This window comes from Mustela putorius, unplaced genomic scaffold (assembly GCF_011764305.1).
Source record: "Mustela putorius furo isolate JIRA1106 unplaced genomic scaffold, ASM1176430v1.1 tig00537248_pilon_pilon_pilon, whole genome shotgun sequence".
In the NCBI taxonomy this organism is placed as follows: Eukaryota; Metazoa; Chordata; class Mammalia; order Carnivora; family Mustelidae; genus Mustela; species Mustela putorius.
Window position 1 is genome coordinate 7,183,157 of NW_025422387.1, and position 19,549 is coordinate 7,202,705.

A 19,549-nucleotide genomic window follows, 5' to 3' on the forward strand; every position below is an offset into this window, starting at 1 on the left:
CGTTCCCTCAGATTTTTTTTTTTAAGATTTTACTTATTTTAGAGAGAGAAAGTGAGAGAGAGCTCAAGTGGGGAGGAGAGGAAGAAGCAGGCTCCCCACAAACAACATGGATGGAGTTCAACCCCAGGACACTGGGATCATGACCTCTGCGGAAGGCAGATGCTGAACAAATTGAGCCACCGAGACACCCCTGTTTCTCACTTTATTTATTTTTTATTTTTAAAGATTTTATTTATTTATTTATTTGACAGAGAGAGAGACACACACACAACACAAGCAGGGGAGTGGGAGAGGGAAAAGCAGGCTCCCTGATGAGCAGGAAGCCTGATGTAGGGCTTAATCCCAGGACCCTGGGATGGTGACCTGAGCAGAAGGCAGACACTTAATGACTGAGCAACCCAGGCACCAGTTTTTCACTTTAAACTAAAAGCCAGAAATGGTTAAGCTTAGTGAGGAAGGCATGTCAAAAACCAAGACAGGTCAAAAGCTTGGCCTCTTATATCAGTTAGCAAAGTTGTGAGTGCAAAGAAAAAGTTCTTAAAGGAAATTAGAAAAGCTATTCCAGTGAACACAAAAATGATAAGTGAAACAACCTTACTGCTGATAGAGCTTCAGTGATCTAAATAGAAGATTAAACTAACCACAACAATGCCTTAAGACAAAACCTAATCAACTCTTCAATTCTATGAAGACTGAGAGCAATGAGGATGCTATAGCAGGACACTTTGAAGCTAGCAGAAGTTGGTTCATGAGATTTAAGAAAAGAAGCCATCTCCATAACATAAAAGTACAAGGTAAAGCAGTAAGTGTTGATGTAGAAAAGCTGCAGCAAGTTACTCGTAAGATCTAGCTATGATAATTAATGGTGGCTACACGAAACAACAGATTTTCAATATAGATGAAGCAGCCTTTTATTGAAAGAAGATGCTGTCTAGCACTTTCCTAGTTAGAGAGGAGAAGTCAATGCTTGGCTTTAAAGCTTCAAAAGACAGGCTAACTTTCAGGAGCATCTGGGTGGCTTAGTTGGTTAAGCATCTGCCTCTTGCACGGTCATGATCCCAGGGTCCTGGGACTGAGGCCCCTGTCAGGTTCTCTGTTCACTGAGCAACTTGCTCCTACCTCTTCCTCTGCACCTCTCCCTTCACATATCTTCCCACCTACCGTGCCCCAGCTCATGCTCTCTCACTCTCGTGCTCTCAAATAAATAAATAAATAAATAAACTCTTCAATTAAAAAAAAGGGGGACACCTGGGTGGCTCAGTCAGTTAAGCCTCTGCCTTGATCTCAGGGTCCTGGTACTGAGCCCTGCATTGGGCTCTCTGCTTGGTGGGGAGCCTGTTTCCCCCTTCTCTGTCTGCCTCTCTGCCTACTTATGATCTCTCTCTCTCTGTCAAATAAATTTTAAAAATATTAACAAAAATAAAATAAAATAAAAGGACTGGCCAACTTTCTTGTTAGGGGCTAATGCAGCTGTTGACTTTAAGTTGAAGCCAATACTCACTTACTTTCAGAAAAAAATCTAGGACCCTTAAGAATCATGCCCATAAGTCTACTCTGCCTGTGCTCTAGAAATGAAAAAAAGAGAGAGAGAGAAAGAAAGAAAAAAAGCTTGCTTGAATGACAGCACATCTGTTTACAACATGGTTTACTGAGTAATTTTAAACCATTGTTGAGACCTGCTGCTCAGACAAAAAGATTCCTTTCAAAATATTACTACTGCTCATTGACAATGTACTGGGTCACCCAAGAGCTCTGATAGAAATACACAATGAGACCAATATTGTTTTCCTGCCTGCTAACACAATATCCATTCTGCATCCCATGGGATCAAGGAGTAATTTAGACTTTCAAGTTTTATTATTTAATACATTTCATAAGGCTATAACTGTCACAGATAGTAATGTCTCTGACTGATCTAGGTAAAGTAAATTGAAAACCTCTGGAAAACATTCATCATTCTAGTAACATTAAGAACATTTGTGATTCTTTGGAAGAGGTCAAAATATGGGGTTTGGGGAGGGATAGGGTGGTTGTGCGTTGGACACTGGGGAGGGTATGTGCTGTGGTGAGTGCTGTAAATTGTGTAAGACTGAGGATTCACAGACCTGTACCCCTGAGGCAAATAATACATTATATGTTAATAAGATAATATTTTTAAAAATCAACATTAACAGGAGTTTGGAAGAAGCTAATTCCAACCCGCATGTATGACTTTGAGGTATTTAAAACTTCAGTGGAGCTGTTGGGGCGCCTGGGTGGCTCAGTGGGTTAAGCCGCTGCCTTCGGCTCAGGTCATGATCTCAGGGTCCTGGGATCGAGTCCCGCATTGGGCTCTCTGCTCAGCACGGAGCCTGCTTCCCTCTCTCTCTCTCTCTGCCTGCCTCTCCATCTACTTGTGATTTCTCTCTGTCAAATAAATAAATAAAATCTTTAAATAAATAAATAAATAAATAAAACTTCAGTGGAGGAAGTACTTCAGATGTGGTGGAAATTGGGAGAGAACTAGAAGTGGAGCCTGAAGATGAGACTAAATTTCTGCAATCTCATGATCAGACTTTAGAGGATGTGTGCTCCAAAGTATAATATAATGACTGCCACACTGTAAACAATAAGTTTTCATCGAATAACTCTGAGTTCCTTTACCCAAGGCCATAAGCAGATGAAAGTTTAGATTTTAGGAAAAAAATCTTAAAGGAAGATCCCTAAAACCTTCCCACCATTACTATGACAAACATATAAGAGAAGTGATGATCTATAGTAGGGAGTGGTGTCCTTTAAATTACATGCCTATTCAACACTGGCAGTTTTAAGAAGCAATAGGTATCCATTATATACAATGGAATATGATTCACCCACAAAAAAAAAAAAAGAAATCTTCCATTTGCAACAACATGGATGGATCTAGAGAATATTATGCTAAGTGATATAAAGAAAGAAAAATACCATATGATTTCACTCATATGTGGAATTTAAGAAACAAAACAAAAGAGCAAAGAGAGAGACCCCAGGAAACAGACTTTTAATTAGAGAATTGATGGTTACCAGAGGGGAGGGAGTTGGGGGCTTGGGTAAAATAAGTGATGGGGATTAAGGACTACGCTTGTCATGATGAACACCAGGTGATGTATGGAAGTGTTGAATCACTATATAGTACACCTGAAACTAATAACACTGTATGTTAACTAACTGGAATTAAAATTAAAACTTAAAAAAAAAAAAAAGTAATTTCATTTAAGCCCAGTAAAGGGAACCAGGATGTCATCGTATCTGACTGATTCCTCCACCCTCCCACTAGATATGTAAACATTCTAAATTTGACACTTCTCTCAGCTTTCAAATTTAAAAATCTGTAAAATCCTGAGAGCATTGTTGTTAACAACCTTGATGATTATGACTAATATTAACATTCTTCAATATCAAATAGGGGTGACTAATTATAAATTTATCATCCTTTGGCGCACCTGGGCTGCTGAAATGGTTAAGCATTTGCCTTTAGCTCAGGGCATGATCTCCAGATCCTGGGATCAAGCCCCATGTCAGGCTCCCAGATTGGTGGGGAGTCTGTTTCTCTCCCTCTCCCTATGCCTCTTCCACTGCTTGTGCTCTTTCTCTCTCTCTCTTTCTCTCTCAAATAAATAAATAAAATCTTTTTAAAAATAAAATAAAATAAATTTATCATCCTAACTACTTGTACTCTTTTGAGACACTCACAACTCATCAAATCCATTATCCTTATTCTCCTAATATCCCAGTGAGGCAAACAGTTACAGAATGACTACCATGTATAAAGAAGAATTTATAATAGGGAAGATGAGTAAGAACCATCTATTCAACCTTATATTTGTATAATGCCTTATAACTTAAAAGTACTTTTACATATATACTGACATATGATCTTATTTTTGTGATAAAAAAACAAAACTAGTACTTTAAGATGACTTATTTAAGGTCTGTTAAACAGCAGAAGCAAGCTCACTGCTATTATTAAATTAGTAAAAAACCAATGTAAGAACTTATTTGCCCCAAATATCTCCTACACCAATCTAAAACAGATCCAAAAGATAACTCCAGAATCTCAATTTTCAACCAGACCCTTTTTTTTTTATTGAATCCTGAAACTAAACAAGATTTTAATAGCTTATTTAGTTCACCCATTTACAAAATGAAGATACCTAAATTTAAAATGTGGTTTTCTACTTTTTTTTGTCTTGAAAAGACAGCAGCTCAAACTTACCATAGAAAATAGAAATATAGTACAATCTAGTATAAAAATACTCTCAGATGGGATTTTTGAACAAATTCATTCTTGTCTCTATAGATAAGAACACATTCTCTGAGCAACAAAAAATAAGGTAAGAGAATTATACTCTAAAGTAGATTCTAGATGTCCCAAAACACTTAACAGTTTGGGTAAAGCTACTTCTGTTACATGGACCAAGGATACAAGGGATTTTTGCTATTGTTGTTAAAAGTATTTACTCTTAACAAAGGCGAGTGATCATGACACAAATCTGTTCTGTCACAGATCAGACATGGTGCCATGGCATTAATCAGATGTTGGTTAGTACACCATGGCTAAAAGAGATAGCAGCTAAAGTGGGCTAGCATCAGAAATCTACCCATAGAAAAGGGCTTAGGGTCTTTAAGCATGAAATTAAATCCAGAGAAGTCAGCTATCAATTAGCAAAAGTTTATTTGAGGTCCCATTATATTTAAACCAGATCCTAAAAATCACAATAATAATGTCACACAAACCACCAGCCACTGTAAAATTTAGGCTTGGAGTTAGGTAGGCTAAGTCCAAAAGGTCAGAGAGGCAGTGAGAATATATTAACAAGCAAATATCATGAAGTAAAATCCTAGATAAGAGAATATTTTTAATAGACTGCTTTTTACCAGACAAATTCAGAAGGTAACAGATCAGTAAATATGGGGAGGAAACAAAAGGCCTGCAGGTGAATTCTGTTCCTAAGATGATATCCTATTTACCTCCAAAAATAACAAGAACAGCAATAATTCACACTAGGGGCAAGTACTTTGCATTTTTACCAAATTTAGTCTTCATGACAACCCTAAGAATCCCATCATTATTCACATCTTACAAGGGAAACTAAGACTTAGGAAAAATAACTTACTTAAAAATCATGTAACTAGGGCGCCTGGGTAGCTCAGTGGGTTAAGCCACTGCCTTCGGCTCAGGTCATGATCTCAGGGTCCTGGAATCGAGTCCCGCATTGGGCTCTCTGCTCAGCAGGGAGCCTGCTTCCTCCTCTCTCTCTCTCTCTCTGCCTGCCTCTCTGCCTACTTGTGATCCCTCTCTGTCAAATAAATAAATAAAATCTTTTAAAAAAAAATCATACAGCTAATAGGTACCAGAGCTGGGATTTAAACCCAGATCTGTTTGACTCCAAACTCTATGCTTTAACCCCAAGCCATGATTTTCATGTTGTCTGCAATCCAAACTGGTATCTCTAAAGTATGTGACCAGCATACTCTTCTAGGAAATGAAACATGGTTCATTCACGAAGAAAAAGTGACTGCTGACACTTCAAAATAAACACTAGAATAGCCCAAAGTCTGGCACTGTCATTTTCCCTTATCTTATTTCTCTATCACAGTTATCTCTGATCAACAAAAATACTAGCACAGCAATAATCCTAGACCCTTTTAGAAAAAGCAAGGAATTTGTTCCTGATCCCAAGATTGATCAGGGGGACAATCATATACAAATTAATCTTCTTGGTATAGATCTAATCATCTAACAGAATTAAAAATTCTCAGCATCTTAGACTATGGATCAGATTCCATCTTTCAGACCCAAATGCTATACGCCAGACAAAACCTTCAGATTCCAATGTTATGGTGGCATGGTAAAATCTATTTATTGGTTGGCTGAGTTTACTAAAAAGAGAGCACTTAGAAAATCTCCCATCTTAATTTATTAATCAAAGAATGGAATTATTTCTGATGGCCTAGTTCTCAAACTCACTTTGCTTCTCAGATAAGTTCCAGAACAAATGACTGGCTCTTAGTAAATTATTTCTTCTGTTCCAGTTCACTGAAGACACATAAAAGCACCAGAGCTGCAGTGAGCCAGTGTTCATCCCTGACCAGCTCTGGGTCTCCTACAAAACTCTTTTCATTATCTAAATCAGGCAAGAACTCAGTAACTCCAGACACATAATAAAGTAATAACACAAGAGGTGAATAAGCCTGATTCTAATTTGCATCCCACACCCACCCAATGGAGGAGGAAAAGCTCAAAACAAAACAAAAATCCACATGTCCTGAAGCTTTAACATCTGAAACCTGGAAAGAGCTATGAAGGCCTATATAGTGCAGTAATTTCCAAGTGCTAGTTCAAAAATTAGTGATGATCCCTGATAAAAGAGGCATTGGTCTAAGAAATATTAAGAAAAAGATAGGGATGTAATTAAATTTTTCATATAGCTAAATCTACTAATTTCAAGAGTCCATGTTCTTGGGGCACCTGGGTGGCTCAGTGGGTTAAAACCTCTGCCTTCGGCTCAGGTCATGATCCTAGGGTCCTGGGATCAAGCCCCGAATTCTATCCAGCTCTCTGCTCAGCGGGGAGCCTGCTTCCGCCTCTCTCTGCCTGCCTCTCTGCCTACTCTATCTTGGTCAAATAAATAAATAAAATCTTTGAAAAAATAAAATAAAAATAAAGAGTCCATGGTCCCGTCTGAGACTATTTTGCCTAGTTTTTTAGTATGAATTGTTATTCCTTTTGTGAAATTAGGTAGTATTTGCTTAAAAGTATTCCTAATTTAGCAAAATAGCAACAGTATGAAAACTCACTTTTTTCTCTTTAGTTTTACTCATTTGTGAAACTCTGAAGTCCAGGAATCTGTGAACCACTTATCTGGTGTATCACCTGGAAATCCATTTCACATGGATGAAAATTACACATACATTTGACAGGGAAACACCAAACTGACCCTAATGATTTATTCCTCCATAATACTCCTCAAGGTTTCTACCCATACTATTTTCCTACTACTGCTTAAGCCCATTTTCTTTCATTCTGCTTCAGTGGAATTAATTAATAACTACTAAATATTTTCTAAAAATCTTGGCACTTGTTTTCAAAAAATTTTTTTCTCAAAGGATCTCGCTTGGGGCCCAAGTGGCTCAGTGGGTTAAAGCCTCTGCCTTCGGCTCAGGTCATGATCCCAGAGTCCTGGAATCAAGACCCACATCAGGTTCGGCAGGGAGCCTGCTTCCCACTCTCTCTGCCTACTTGTGATCTCTGTCTGTCAAAGAAATAAATAAAAGATCCTAAAAAAAAAATAAATAAAAGGATCTCACTGTTCAAAGAATGAAACTGGAAATTTAAATTAAGGAACCTGAATATCTTGTTTGTTTAGATCAGGTGACAAGTCCTTTCCTTACTATGACTCTTGGAAAATCTAGGACCTCTCATCTGCTTGTGCAAATAAGGAGTGCCCCACCTCCACCCACTCCTAGTGTTTTTCTCAAGAACCAATTACAGGGGAACGAGAGACATTAATCTCAGCTGGTTGAACTGTGAAAGTTAGGGGTAGAAAAGGGACTGAACTTTTACTTTTCATTTGTAAACCCCAGGTATGCAAAAACATGTGTTTTAATTTTTATTAAGAACATGTATTAATTTTATAAATTATAATAAATCTTTATGTAGAAAAGCAAAAAAAACAATTTTCCATTTTTAAGGAAAGAATGTATTTTTTAGTCTCCAGGTCTCTAAAGAGTTATTGAACTTGGAACCAGGATTCTCCAGTAACACAGAGAGACATAAAAGAGCCAATTTGGGTTTGCTCTTGACATAATAAATACATGTTTGGTATCTGCCCCCTTAGTTCCTGACACAGCGCTCCTAAAACCCTTGGAATTTTCTGAGTGATGAGAATGATAGGAGAATCTCACACAGAGCTCCTAAATCCCTTGAGATTTCCTACGTCATAGGAGCACCTTTTGTTCTAATGAGATGATACTTGGTGGGCTCCTGGATAGCTGGTTACCAGAAAGATCAAACTGTGACTTGAGACTTAGAACTTTCAGCCCTACATCTCCAGGGTGAGGAGAGAGGCTAGAGACTGAATTAATAATTGATCATGCCTACAAGATGAAGCCTCCATAAAAAACTCTAAACAAGATTCGGAAAGCTTCTGGGCTGGTAAACACATCCAGCTCCACAGGGACCGAAGCTCCTGCATTCAGGATCCTTTTGGACTTCTGTATCCGTTTATCTGGCTATTCATCTGTTATCCTTAATTATATCCAACTAGCAATAATAATTGTCGTAAAAATCAAATGACTTCCTCAAAATCATACGAAGTCTCAACAGCAAAACAATGCAGTAATAATTGTCATTTCTGATACACCTGCTAATGGAAACATCTTCTAATGGATGTACAAAATAAATAAAGATAGAGTATAGAAGTCCACATACGCAGTTCATAGTTATGGCAGCTTGATGTTGAGCGTATTCCTGGGGAAAGAGCTTGGTGGTCGCTGGCTGGGGAACGCACTGCCTCTATAATGGCTTGCTGCAAAACAAACACTGGATGCTATTTTTGCTTTTTTGCCTTTTTCCACAAAAGCCAAAATCCTCCTTGGATTTCTTTTGGTTTGTAAGGACAGGTATTCATGTAGGTCTTTCTTTCTTTCTTTCTTTTTTAATTTTATTTATTTATTTGAGAGAGAGAGTGAGAGAGGGAACACAAGCAGGGGCAGTGAGAGGGAGAAGCAGGCTTTCCAGCAGAGCAAGGAGCCTGATGTGGGGCTTGATCCCAGCATCCTGGGATCATGAACTGAGCCCAAGGCAGATGCTTAACTGAGCCACCCAGGTGCCCCTCATGTAGGTCTTTCTTAAAAGCAAAGAGGTATAACACAAACTATTGACAAGTCAGGGATACCTATGTCTCATTCTCTCCTTAAGTTGAATAAATGGACCAACTGACTATTCAAATGAATTGTGTGTTCCAACATAAAGAAAAGGCCCAAGTTAAATAGCAATTTTTTCCCCTCCAAGCTGACAGAGTTGATCAGGAGGGAAGACAACAGGGAATATTAAAACATTAATCTGAAATAGTCTAGACATTTTTCTACTCTAAAGAATAACTTAAATATTTATTGAGAATTATTTAAATAATATATTCCCCTAAAAGCTCCAAGTTAACCCTGAATATCCAAACACTGAAGTTTTTTAGTGGCACCTGGGTGGCTCAGTGGGTTAAGCCTCTGTCTTCAGCTCAGGTAATGATCTTAGGGTCCTGGGATTAAGCCCCGCATCAGGCTCTCTCCTCAGCAGGGAGTCTGCTTCCCCCTCTGCTTCTCTGCCTACTTGTGATTTATTCTCTCTGTCAAATAAATAAATAAAATCTTAAAAAATAACAAAAACAACAACAAAACGCTGAAGTTCTTTGAGCATATTCTTAGTCCCAAGCTTTACTTATGAATTTCTATGGCCAAGATGGAATAACAAGAACTCAATTCACCTTTCCGGCAAACAAACAAAAAAGACAGTTAAAACATTTCAAACAAGAGTTTCAAGACACAAGACATCAGATAACAAAGTCAGTGATCTCTGAAACATGGAAACATGAGATAAGCCACAGAACTACCTCAGCTTTCTTTCTTTTCTTTTTTTAAGATCTATTTATTTGAGAGAGAGAGAGCATGCCCATGAGGGAGGGCAGGGCAGAGGGGTAAAGAGAGAATTTCAAGCAGACTCCAACACTGAGCACAGAGCCAGATGTGGGGCTTGATCTCACAGCCCTGAGATCATGACCTGAGCCAAATTAAGAGTTGGCCACTTAACCAACAGAGCCACCAGACACCCCTACCTCAGCTTACTTTTTTAAAATTTTATTTTATTTATTTATTTACGAGAGAGAGAGAAAGTGAGAGAGAGAGAGAGAGAGCACAAGAAGGCATAGGGACAGAGGGAGAAGCAGACTCACCACTGAGGAGGGAGCCCAATGCAGGACTTGATCCCAAGACTCCGGGATCATGACCTGAGCCAAAGGTCACTCAATCAACTGAGCCACCCAGGCATCATCAGCTTATTTTATAATATATATATATACATACAAACACACACACACAAATTTTTATATATAACATATATAAACATATATAAGAACATATATATAAATAATATATACACACATATATAAATTTTTATACATAAACATATATAAAACATATAAACATATAAAATTTATATATAAACATATAAAAGTTTATATATTTGTGTGTATATATTATGTATGTATGTATTTATTTATTTTGGTCAGAGAGAGAAAGAGAGAGGATAAACAGAGAGAGCAGCAGGCAGAGGGAGAAGACTCCGGGCTGAGCAGGGAGCCTGATGCGGGACTGAATCCCAGCATCCTGAGATCATGACCTGAGCCAAAGGCAGATATTTAACCAACTGAGCCACCCAGGCATACCTCAGCTTACTTTCTAAAGAGTTTCCATGCTATAGTACAGGAAGACAAAACTAAGGGAGGGCTTGGCAAACTCTGAGTTGAGGAGTTAGAAATGAGAATCCAGGAAGATTAAGGCTGCTAGAGTTCATAGAACAGAGTTCTGGAGAGGAAAGAGCTGCTCAGAACACCCTGGATATTTGCAGATCTTCCTGGAGTATTCAGCGAAGTACTGATTGATGTGTGTGCGTGTCAGGGAATTATCCAAAGCTGAAAGAACTATCTAAAAGTATTACAGAATAGTACCTAGAGTTCACATAGGCCCAAAAGTAGTTCCTACCACCAAGATATCAAAAAACTGGTAATTCAACAGGATATAAAGTAGAGTGCTCGGGAAGGTCTTGGCTCAGTTGTGAGAAATAATTAGCCTGAGACTGAGCATCACTCCAGAACTAACTAAAAAAATCATAAAAGGAAGATCTGAGAGATTCAAACTATTTCTAAGTAAATTATCTGCACCTAAGGATAAAATACAAGAATGGTTGTAGGTATACAGAAATATCTAGTACACCCCAAATATAAAATTCACAGTGCCTGACATCCAATAAAAGATGCAAAGAGGGAGTAAAACATGATCCATACAGAGAAGAATAATCAATCAACTGAAACTACCCAAAACTGAAACAAATATTAGAATTAACAGTAAAAGACAATAAAATAGTTATTATATTCTATCTCATATTTTTAATAAGTAGAAACATGGAAGGTATTTTTAAAGACCTTATTTGAGCTGTTAAAGATAAAAACTACAATGGAGGAAATAAAAATATATACAGATTAGACACTACAGAAGAAATGACTAATGAATCTGAAAGTATAACAAAGGAAAATATTCAAAATGAAAAACAAAGCCAAAAGACAAACAAACAAACAAAAATCCAAAAACTGAAAAAGCATGAGTGAACTATGGGAAAGCTTCAAGTACCATTATATATAGGTAATAGGATGCTGAAAGGAGTGCAAGTAGTGGGGAAAAGGGAAACAGACAACATATTTGAAAGAAATGATGAACAAAAGCTCTCCAAATTTGATCAAGACTATAAACTCATAGATACAAAAGCTCAATTAATCCCAAGGAAAAGAAATACGAAGCAAATGACACCAAGGCCCATCATAATCAAATTATTCATTTTTTAAAAGATTTTATTTATTTATTTGTCAGAGAGAGAGTCCACATGCACAAGCGGGGGGAGCAGCAGGTAGAGGGAGAAGCAGACTCCTTGCTAAGCAAAGAGTCTGATGTGGGACTGGATTCTAGGACTCTGGGATCATGACCTGAGCTGAAGGCAGATGCTTAACCAGCTGAGCCATCCAGGTGTCCCAAATTATTCATTTTTAAGACAAAATCTTAAAAGCAGCCAGAAGAAAAAAGATGCAGAGAGGAACAAAGATATAGTATCAGATTTCTTAAAGGAAACTGTTCAAGCAAAAAGACAGTGAAGAAATATGTTAAAGTACCAAAATTTTCTCAATCCACAAATCTATACCCAGCAAATATACTCTCAAAAACAAAGGCAAAATAGACATTTTCAAACACACAAAAGCAGACCCACAACATAAGAAATGTTAATGAGTATGCCTCAGGCAGAAGATAAATGGTATCACACAAAAATCTGAATTTACCCAAAAGAATGAAAAACATTGGGAATAATAAGTGTAAAATATTTTTTTATTATTTAAATCTCTGTAATGATAATTAACTGAGCAAATATAAAAATATATTGTGAGCTTTACAGTATACATATAAGCATAAAGGCCAGGAGAGGAGAAATTAAAGTATTACATTGTAAGATTGTCACCCTACATGTGAAGAGAGATGATTATTACTTCAACTATGATAAGTTAAAATGTATACTATGAGCCCTAACATAACCACTAAAGTAACACAACAAAGGGTTTTAGCTAATAAGCCAACAAAGGAGATAAAAGGTAATAATAAAAATAGTATATTAGGGGCGCCTGGGTGGCTCAGTGGGTTAAGCCTCTGCCTTCAGCTCAGGTCATGATCTCAGTGTCCTGGGATTGAGCCCCATGTCAGGCTCCCTGCTCGGCGGGAAGCCTGCTTCCCCTGCTCTCTCTGCCTGCCTCTCTGCCTACTTGTGATCTCTCTCTCTCTGTGTCAAATAAATAAATAAAATCTTTAAAATAGATATATATATATATGTATGTATGTATGTATATATATATATATGTATATATATATATATATATCTATTTTAAAGATTTTTATATATATATATATATCAATCCAAAAAGGGAGAAAAAGGAAGAAAAGGGAAAAAAGAGCAAAACAGAAAACAAAGGGCAAAATGATAGATTCAAATAAAACAGTACAATCAAATTAAGTGTAAGTGACCTAAAAACCACAATTAAAAGGCAGAGATTATTGGACTGGATAAAATACTAAGACCTAAATACATGCTGGTTACAAGAAATGCATTTTAAATAAAAATATACAAATAATTTAAATTTACAAGGAGATAAGAAGATATACCATGTCAATGATAAATGAAAATGAAACAACAAAACAGTAACAAAAGGTGAAATGGATATTTAAATATCAGAAACAAAGTATATTACAGAGCAAAGAAAATTACCAAGGATAAAGGTCATTTCATCATGGCAACTAGTTCATCTAAACAAAAGAATATAAAAATCTTAAATTTCTATACTCCTTGGAAGAGAACTTAAGAATACATGAAGCAAGAACTGATAGAACTAAAATGAGAAATAGATAAACCCACAATTATTAGGAAAATCACTATCTTTCACTAATGAATACAAAAGGTAGACAGAAAAACAGCAAGAATCTAATAGACTTGAAGGTCACTATCAATCAACCTGACGTATCAACAGGTATAGAACATTCCATCCAGTGACAGCAGAGTACATCCTAAAATCCACACATAACCTCAAGGGACCCTGAGATTGTTTTGGCTAAAAAATCTTTTTCTTCTTTTTTAAAAATTTAAATTCAATTAATTAACATTTAATGTATTGTTTCAGAGGCACAGGTCTGTGATTCATCAGTCTTATATGATACCCGGTGTCATTACAACACATACTCTCCACAATGTCCATCACTCAGTTACCCCATCCCTCCACCACACTCCCCTCCAGCAACCCTGAGTTTATTTCCTAAGATTAAGAGTCTTTTATGGTTTGTCTTCCTCTCTGGTTTCATCTTGTTTCATTCTTCCCTCCCTTCCCCTATGAACCTCTGTCTTGTTTCTTAAATTCCATATATCAGTGAGATCATATAATTGTCTTTCTCTGATTGACTTATTTCACTTAGCATAATACCCTCTAGTTCCATCCATTTCGTTTCAAATGGCAAGATTTTTTTTTTTTTGAAAGCTGCCAAAACAATCTTTAAAAAGAACAAAGTTGGAGGACTCCCACTTCCCAGTTTCAAAACTTAGTACAAAGTAACAGTAACTGAAACGGTGTGATACTGGCTTAAAGACAGACAAATAGAAATAACGGATCAGAATAGAAAGCTTGGAATAAAATGTCACATGTAAGTCATATGATTTTAAACAAGAGTGGCAAGACCATTTAGTGAGGAAAGGACAGTCTTTTTAGCAAATGGTATTTAAAATACTGAATATCAGGCACCTGGGTGACTCAGTGGGTTAAGCCTCTGCCTTCAGCTCAAGTCATAATCCCCCGGTCCTGGGATCAAGCCCATTATCAGGCTCCCTGCTCAGTGGGGAGCCTGCTTCTCCCTCTCTCACCCCCCCTGCTTATGTTCCCTCTCTTGCTGTTTCTCTTTCTGTCAAATAAATAAATAAATAAATAAAATACTGAATATCCACATGCACATGAATGAAGCTAGACACTTACACTATATATAAAAATTAATTTAAAATAGATCAAAGACTTAAACCTAAGAGGTAAAACTATAAAACTCCTAGCAGAAGACAGGGGAAAAGCTTCATGACCCTGGGCTTGACAATGATTTCCTGAATACAAAATCAAAAGCACGGGCAACAAAAGAAACAACATATTGGACTACATCAAAATTAAACAGAGTGAAAGGGCAACCTCTGAAAGAATAGGAGAAAATATTTATAAATCATATATTTGAAAAGGAATTAATATTAATAATACATAAAGAAGCCCTATGAATCAACAACAAATTTAAAAATGGACAAAGAACTTGAATAAACATTTCTTCACAATAGATATATAAGTGGTCAATAAGCATATAAGATATTTAACATCACTAATATCACTGACATTTTTTTTAAAAGATTTTATTTACTTATTTGAGAGACAGAGAGAGCAAAAGCAGGGCAGAGGGAGAGGGAGAAGCAGACTCCGTGCTGAGCAAGGAGCAAGGAGCAAGATGTGGGGGCTCTATCCCAGGACCCTGGGATCATAACCTGAGCCGAAGGCAGATGCTTAACTGACTGAGCCACCCAGGTGTCCCTAAACTGTACATTTAAAAATGTCAGGATGTAAATTTTGTTACATGTTTTTAACCCAATTTTAAAAAAATTTAATGATTAAAATAGTCTTATGATATGCACTTTATCACAATTTTTTAAAAAGCTAGGGATGCCTGGGTGGCTGGGTTGGTTAAGCATGGGCTCCAGGTTTCAGCTCAGGTCATGATCTCAGGGTCATGAGATGGAGCCCTGCATCAGGCTCAAGTTGAGCATGGAGACTACTTAGATTCTCTCTCTCCAGGCACCTGGGTGGCTCAGCTGGTTAAGTAACTGCCTTCAGTTCATGTCATGATCTTTGGGACCTAGGATTGAGCCCCACATCCAGCTCCCTGCTCAGCAGAGAGTCTTCTTCTCCCTCTCCCTCTGCCCTCTCCCTCTGTTTGTGCTCTCTCTCAAATAAAGAAAAATCCATTAAAAAAAAAAAAGAAAGATTCTCTCTCCCTCTGCCCCTCCCCCACTCACATGCGCTTTCTCTGTCACTAAATAAATAAGAGTAACTAAAAAAGCTAGTGTGTTTTAGCCCTCTTCAGCCCATCCCTCCCATTGATTACAAACAAAAACTCTGGGAAAATATAAAAATTAACTGCTTGAAGACTGAAAAGTAAAAATCAAAAAAAGGAATCAAATATAGAGAAGCTAACTGCACAAAAGTTAAGTTTCCCAAACCTTTTCTCTCTTGCTCTCTTATAGCTCTTCCTCAAGTGTACATCCCAATCATAATGCTTCTCAATGAAGGCCCCTGAAACCCTCACAGAAACCTATATTCTAGGCCACATAAACCAAAGAATGTCCCATTTCAGGCAGGAAAGTGTAGGTGGAAACCCAAAAGTGACAGAGCAAGAAAAGCAGATGTCCTAATTCTGTCTATGATGCCATATAAGTCTCAACCTAACCATTGCACTATGCACGCACATGACATCCCAAAACAGGCATAGCTAAGGCATATGCTTGGCATAGAGAACTTGAACCTAAAAATGATGAAATGAAATTCACTTTCTAGGCCGCCTGGATGGCTCTGTTGGTTAAGTGACTGCTTTCAGCTCAGGTCATGATCCTCGAGTCCCAAGACCAAGTTCCACATCAGGCTCCCTACTCAATAGGGAGTCTGCTTCCCTCTCTGACCCTCCCCCACCCCTGCTCTCTCACTCAAATAAATTTTAAAAATTGTTAAAAAAGGAATTCACATTCTAAACCTAATCAGGTTGACTGTCTGCTAAACAAAAACATTAGCATTCGCCAGAGAATTACAAAAGAACCCCAAGTCTATGATATGTCACAATCACAATGTCCAAGATGAAACCCTAAATTACTTGACACACAAAGAACAAAAATTTGTCACCCGTTATCATGGGAGAAGACAATCAACAAACACCTACTTAGAGATGGCCAGATATTGGAAATATCCAACCAAAAAAAATTTTTTTAAAGATTTGTTTATTTATTTGACAGAGAGAGAGAAACAGCAAGAGAGGGAACACAAGCAGGGGGAGTGGGAGAGGAGAAGCAGGCTGGGAGAAGTGGGAGAAGCAGGCTTCCTGCTGAGCAGGGAGCCTGATGCAGGGCTTGATCCCAGGACCCTGGAATCATGACCTGAGTTGAAGGCAGACACTTAATGACTGAGCCATCCAGGGCCACCAACCAAAATTTTTAAAAGCAACTATTATAATTCATATGCTCCATGAGGTAAAAGAAAACAAACTTGAAAATATTTTGGGGGGTGATGGAAATAGAAATGTTTGTTATCTTAGTTGTGGTAATGATTTGTTTTTAATTTTATTTATTTGTTTAACAGAAAGAGAGAGCTCACAAGTAGGCAGAGAAGCAGGCGGCGGGGAGGGGAAGCAGGCTCTCCACTGAGCAGAGAGCCCAATGTGGGGCTCAATCCCAGGACCCTGAGATCATGGCCTGAGCTGAAGGCAGAGGCTTAACCCACTGAGCCACTCAGGTGCCCCATGTGGTAGTGATTTGAAAGGGGTATATATATACTAAAAAAGATAAAATTGTACACTTTAAATATTGTTGTATAGGGGCACCTGAGGTGGTTCAGTTAAGCATCTGACTTTGGCTTGGGTCATGATCTTGGGCTCCTGGGACTGAGCCCCACATCGGGCACCCTGCTCAGCGGGGGCTCTGCTTCTCTGCTTCTCCCTCTTCCTCTGCCCTCCCCACCCCTGCTCATGTTTTCTCCCTCTCTCAAATAAATAAAATCTTTTAAATAAATCTCATTTATTATATGTATAGCTCAATAAAGTTATAAAAAAACAAAGTAACATTAATCATACCTATGCCAAGCACAAGGTAAATAATATTAACGATCATTTTACAGACTAGGAGACTAAAGTTCAGAAATTATTAAGTATTTGCCTCAGGTTACAAAGTTAACTGGGTCCAGAATTCTATACAGATTTTTTTTCTTACTTCCAAAACTATATTATTTCCTTAGCGGAGAATAGTGTTACTCAATTTATGAGATATTAGGACTGAATAAAGTATGTTTTTATGATGCTAAAATTCTTACGAGATATTTAATATATATTAGTACATGGATTTCATACCACCAATTACATGTATTATTTTCATACTAAATTGAAAGAAATATTCCCTCTAGTAACAAATGTCAAAGGAAACACATAGCAGTGAGTACCGACTGCATTTTTTTTTAAAGATTTTATTTATTTATTTGACAGACAGAGATCACAAGTAGGCAGACAGGCAGGCAGAGAGAGGGAGAGAAGGAAGCAGGCTCCCTGCAGAGCAGAGAGCCCAATGCGGGACTCAATCCCAGGACCCTGAGATCATGACCTGAGCCAAAGGCAGCGGCTTAACCCACTGAGCCACCCAGGCACCACTGATTGCATTTTAACCTCTACCTTTTCCCACAGCAAGTCTGAGAAATATAAGAAACATATACAGATGGTACTGTGTGGGTTAATCTACTGATAAAATCTGTGAAAAATCTATAATCTATACATGATAATCTCTAGTATTTCCCCATTAAAGCCAATGTTTATTCTTTTTTTTTCCATTTTATTTTATTTTATTTCTTTTCAGGGTCAATGCTTATTATTTTAATAAAAAAAGTAATATTTTCAAAAGCTGTTGTTAAAGAATGTTTTATTACATGGAAGTACACTCATGATATATTGAAAAATAAAAGCAAATTATATGAAGTATTAATGTGTTATTTGTTTTAAAATGCATATATGTACAGAGAAAAAGATTGGAAGCATACATAATATATATAAAATAATATGTGAATGATTATAGGTGATTTTAATTATCTTTTTGCTTCTCTGAATTTTCCACACTTTCTATAATAAACAAGCAGTGTTTTTTTAGTATATGTGCTGCTGAAGTGAGCACAACAAGCCGTGTTTTTTAAATATGGAAAAAAATTAAGAGCTATTGTTTCAAAGGATAACAATAAACAAAGGGATCCCACTTACCAAGATGGATTATCTTTGTTTTCTATTTAGGTCTAAGTATACCTGTCTTACAAGATACAGTCACAGTCTAGTACTACTCACCTGTCCAACTGCTTGCAAGTTATAGCAGACAACATCCTTATTGGCTACTGAAGTTCCATAAAGAAGTGCCTCAATGAGCCAGCATATCCCCAGGAGAAGGTCAGAGAAGCTCAGATAAAAGAGTGGCCTTATCTGTCAAAGCAACAAGAGCCTCATTTTATAAATGATGTAGCTAGGAAAATAACAATCAATTATTTTTAAGTTTTATCTTTCTAGGAGAAACCTGGGCATCATTTTTCTGGGGTCTCTGTCATTGGTGGACTGTGGGGAATGTAAAGGAATACTCCACGTAGGAAGGAATCTGTAATTTCAACTCTCCCAACTATCCTGGAATAAGACTACTCATGGATAGATTAGCATTGACCTTCTTCCTTATAGACACATTCATTCCTCAGATTTAGGGACAAAGGAAAGAATGGAGAGATATGGAATTTTGTGATGGGAGATACACCACAAATAGAAAATTAAAAGTACTCGAGCTGCACGGCCAACATCTTCTAACAATAGGAAATGAGATCATCAGCTGAGTGTTTAGGTATATGGTTAACACTCAAAGAAAATAAAAATGGGTTTTTAAAATCTTAATACAGTTTAACTTGCATTTTTCTCATTCTTATCTTTATTGAAAAAATTGTAAGATATATTTAAAGTGTGCAATGTGATGATTTGATAGACAAGTACATTGTGAAAGGATTTCCCCAAGTTAACACCTCCATCACCACACACATTTACTTTTTTTTGATAAGAACATTTAAGTTCTACTCTTTTAGCAAATTTCAATTATACAACAGTGTTATCAGATATAGTCACCACATTATCCTCAGACTTTATTCATCTTATTTCATCAATGAAAACTCAGAGTAGGGGGTGCCTGGGTGGCTCAATGGGTTAAGCCTCTACCTTCGGCTCAAGTCATGATCTCAGGGTCCTGGAATCAAGCCCCAAATAGGGCTCTCTGTTCAGCAGGGAGCCTGCTTCCCCCTCTCTCTGCCTGCCTCTCTGCCTACTTGTGATCTCTCTCTCTCTCTTTCTGTCAAATAAATAAATAAAATCTTAAAAAAAAAAGAAAGAAAAC

General features: G+C 37.3%; 1 protein-coding gene across 9 annotated transcripts in view; it reads right to left on the minus strand.

Moving 5' to 3' along the window:
- The window catches only part of TMEM116 (transmembrane protein 116), a 104,217-nt gene that overhangs the window by 59,302 nt on the left and 25,366 nt on the right, over nt 1-19,549 (minus strand). For 8 of the 9 annotated variants that reach the window (XM_045073773.1, XM_045073774.1, XM_013056548.2 and 5 more), the window contains one exon: nt 18,475-18,606. The exons of the other annotated variant lie outside the window; for it this stretch is intronic. In XM_045073773.1, coding sequence (XP_044929708.1) covers nt 18,475-18,606 — 132 coding nt within the window. The remainder of the gene's footprint in view (nt 1-18,474; nt 18,607-19,549) is intronic. 9 annotated transcript variants of the gene reach the window in all.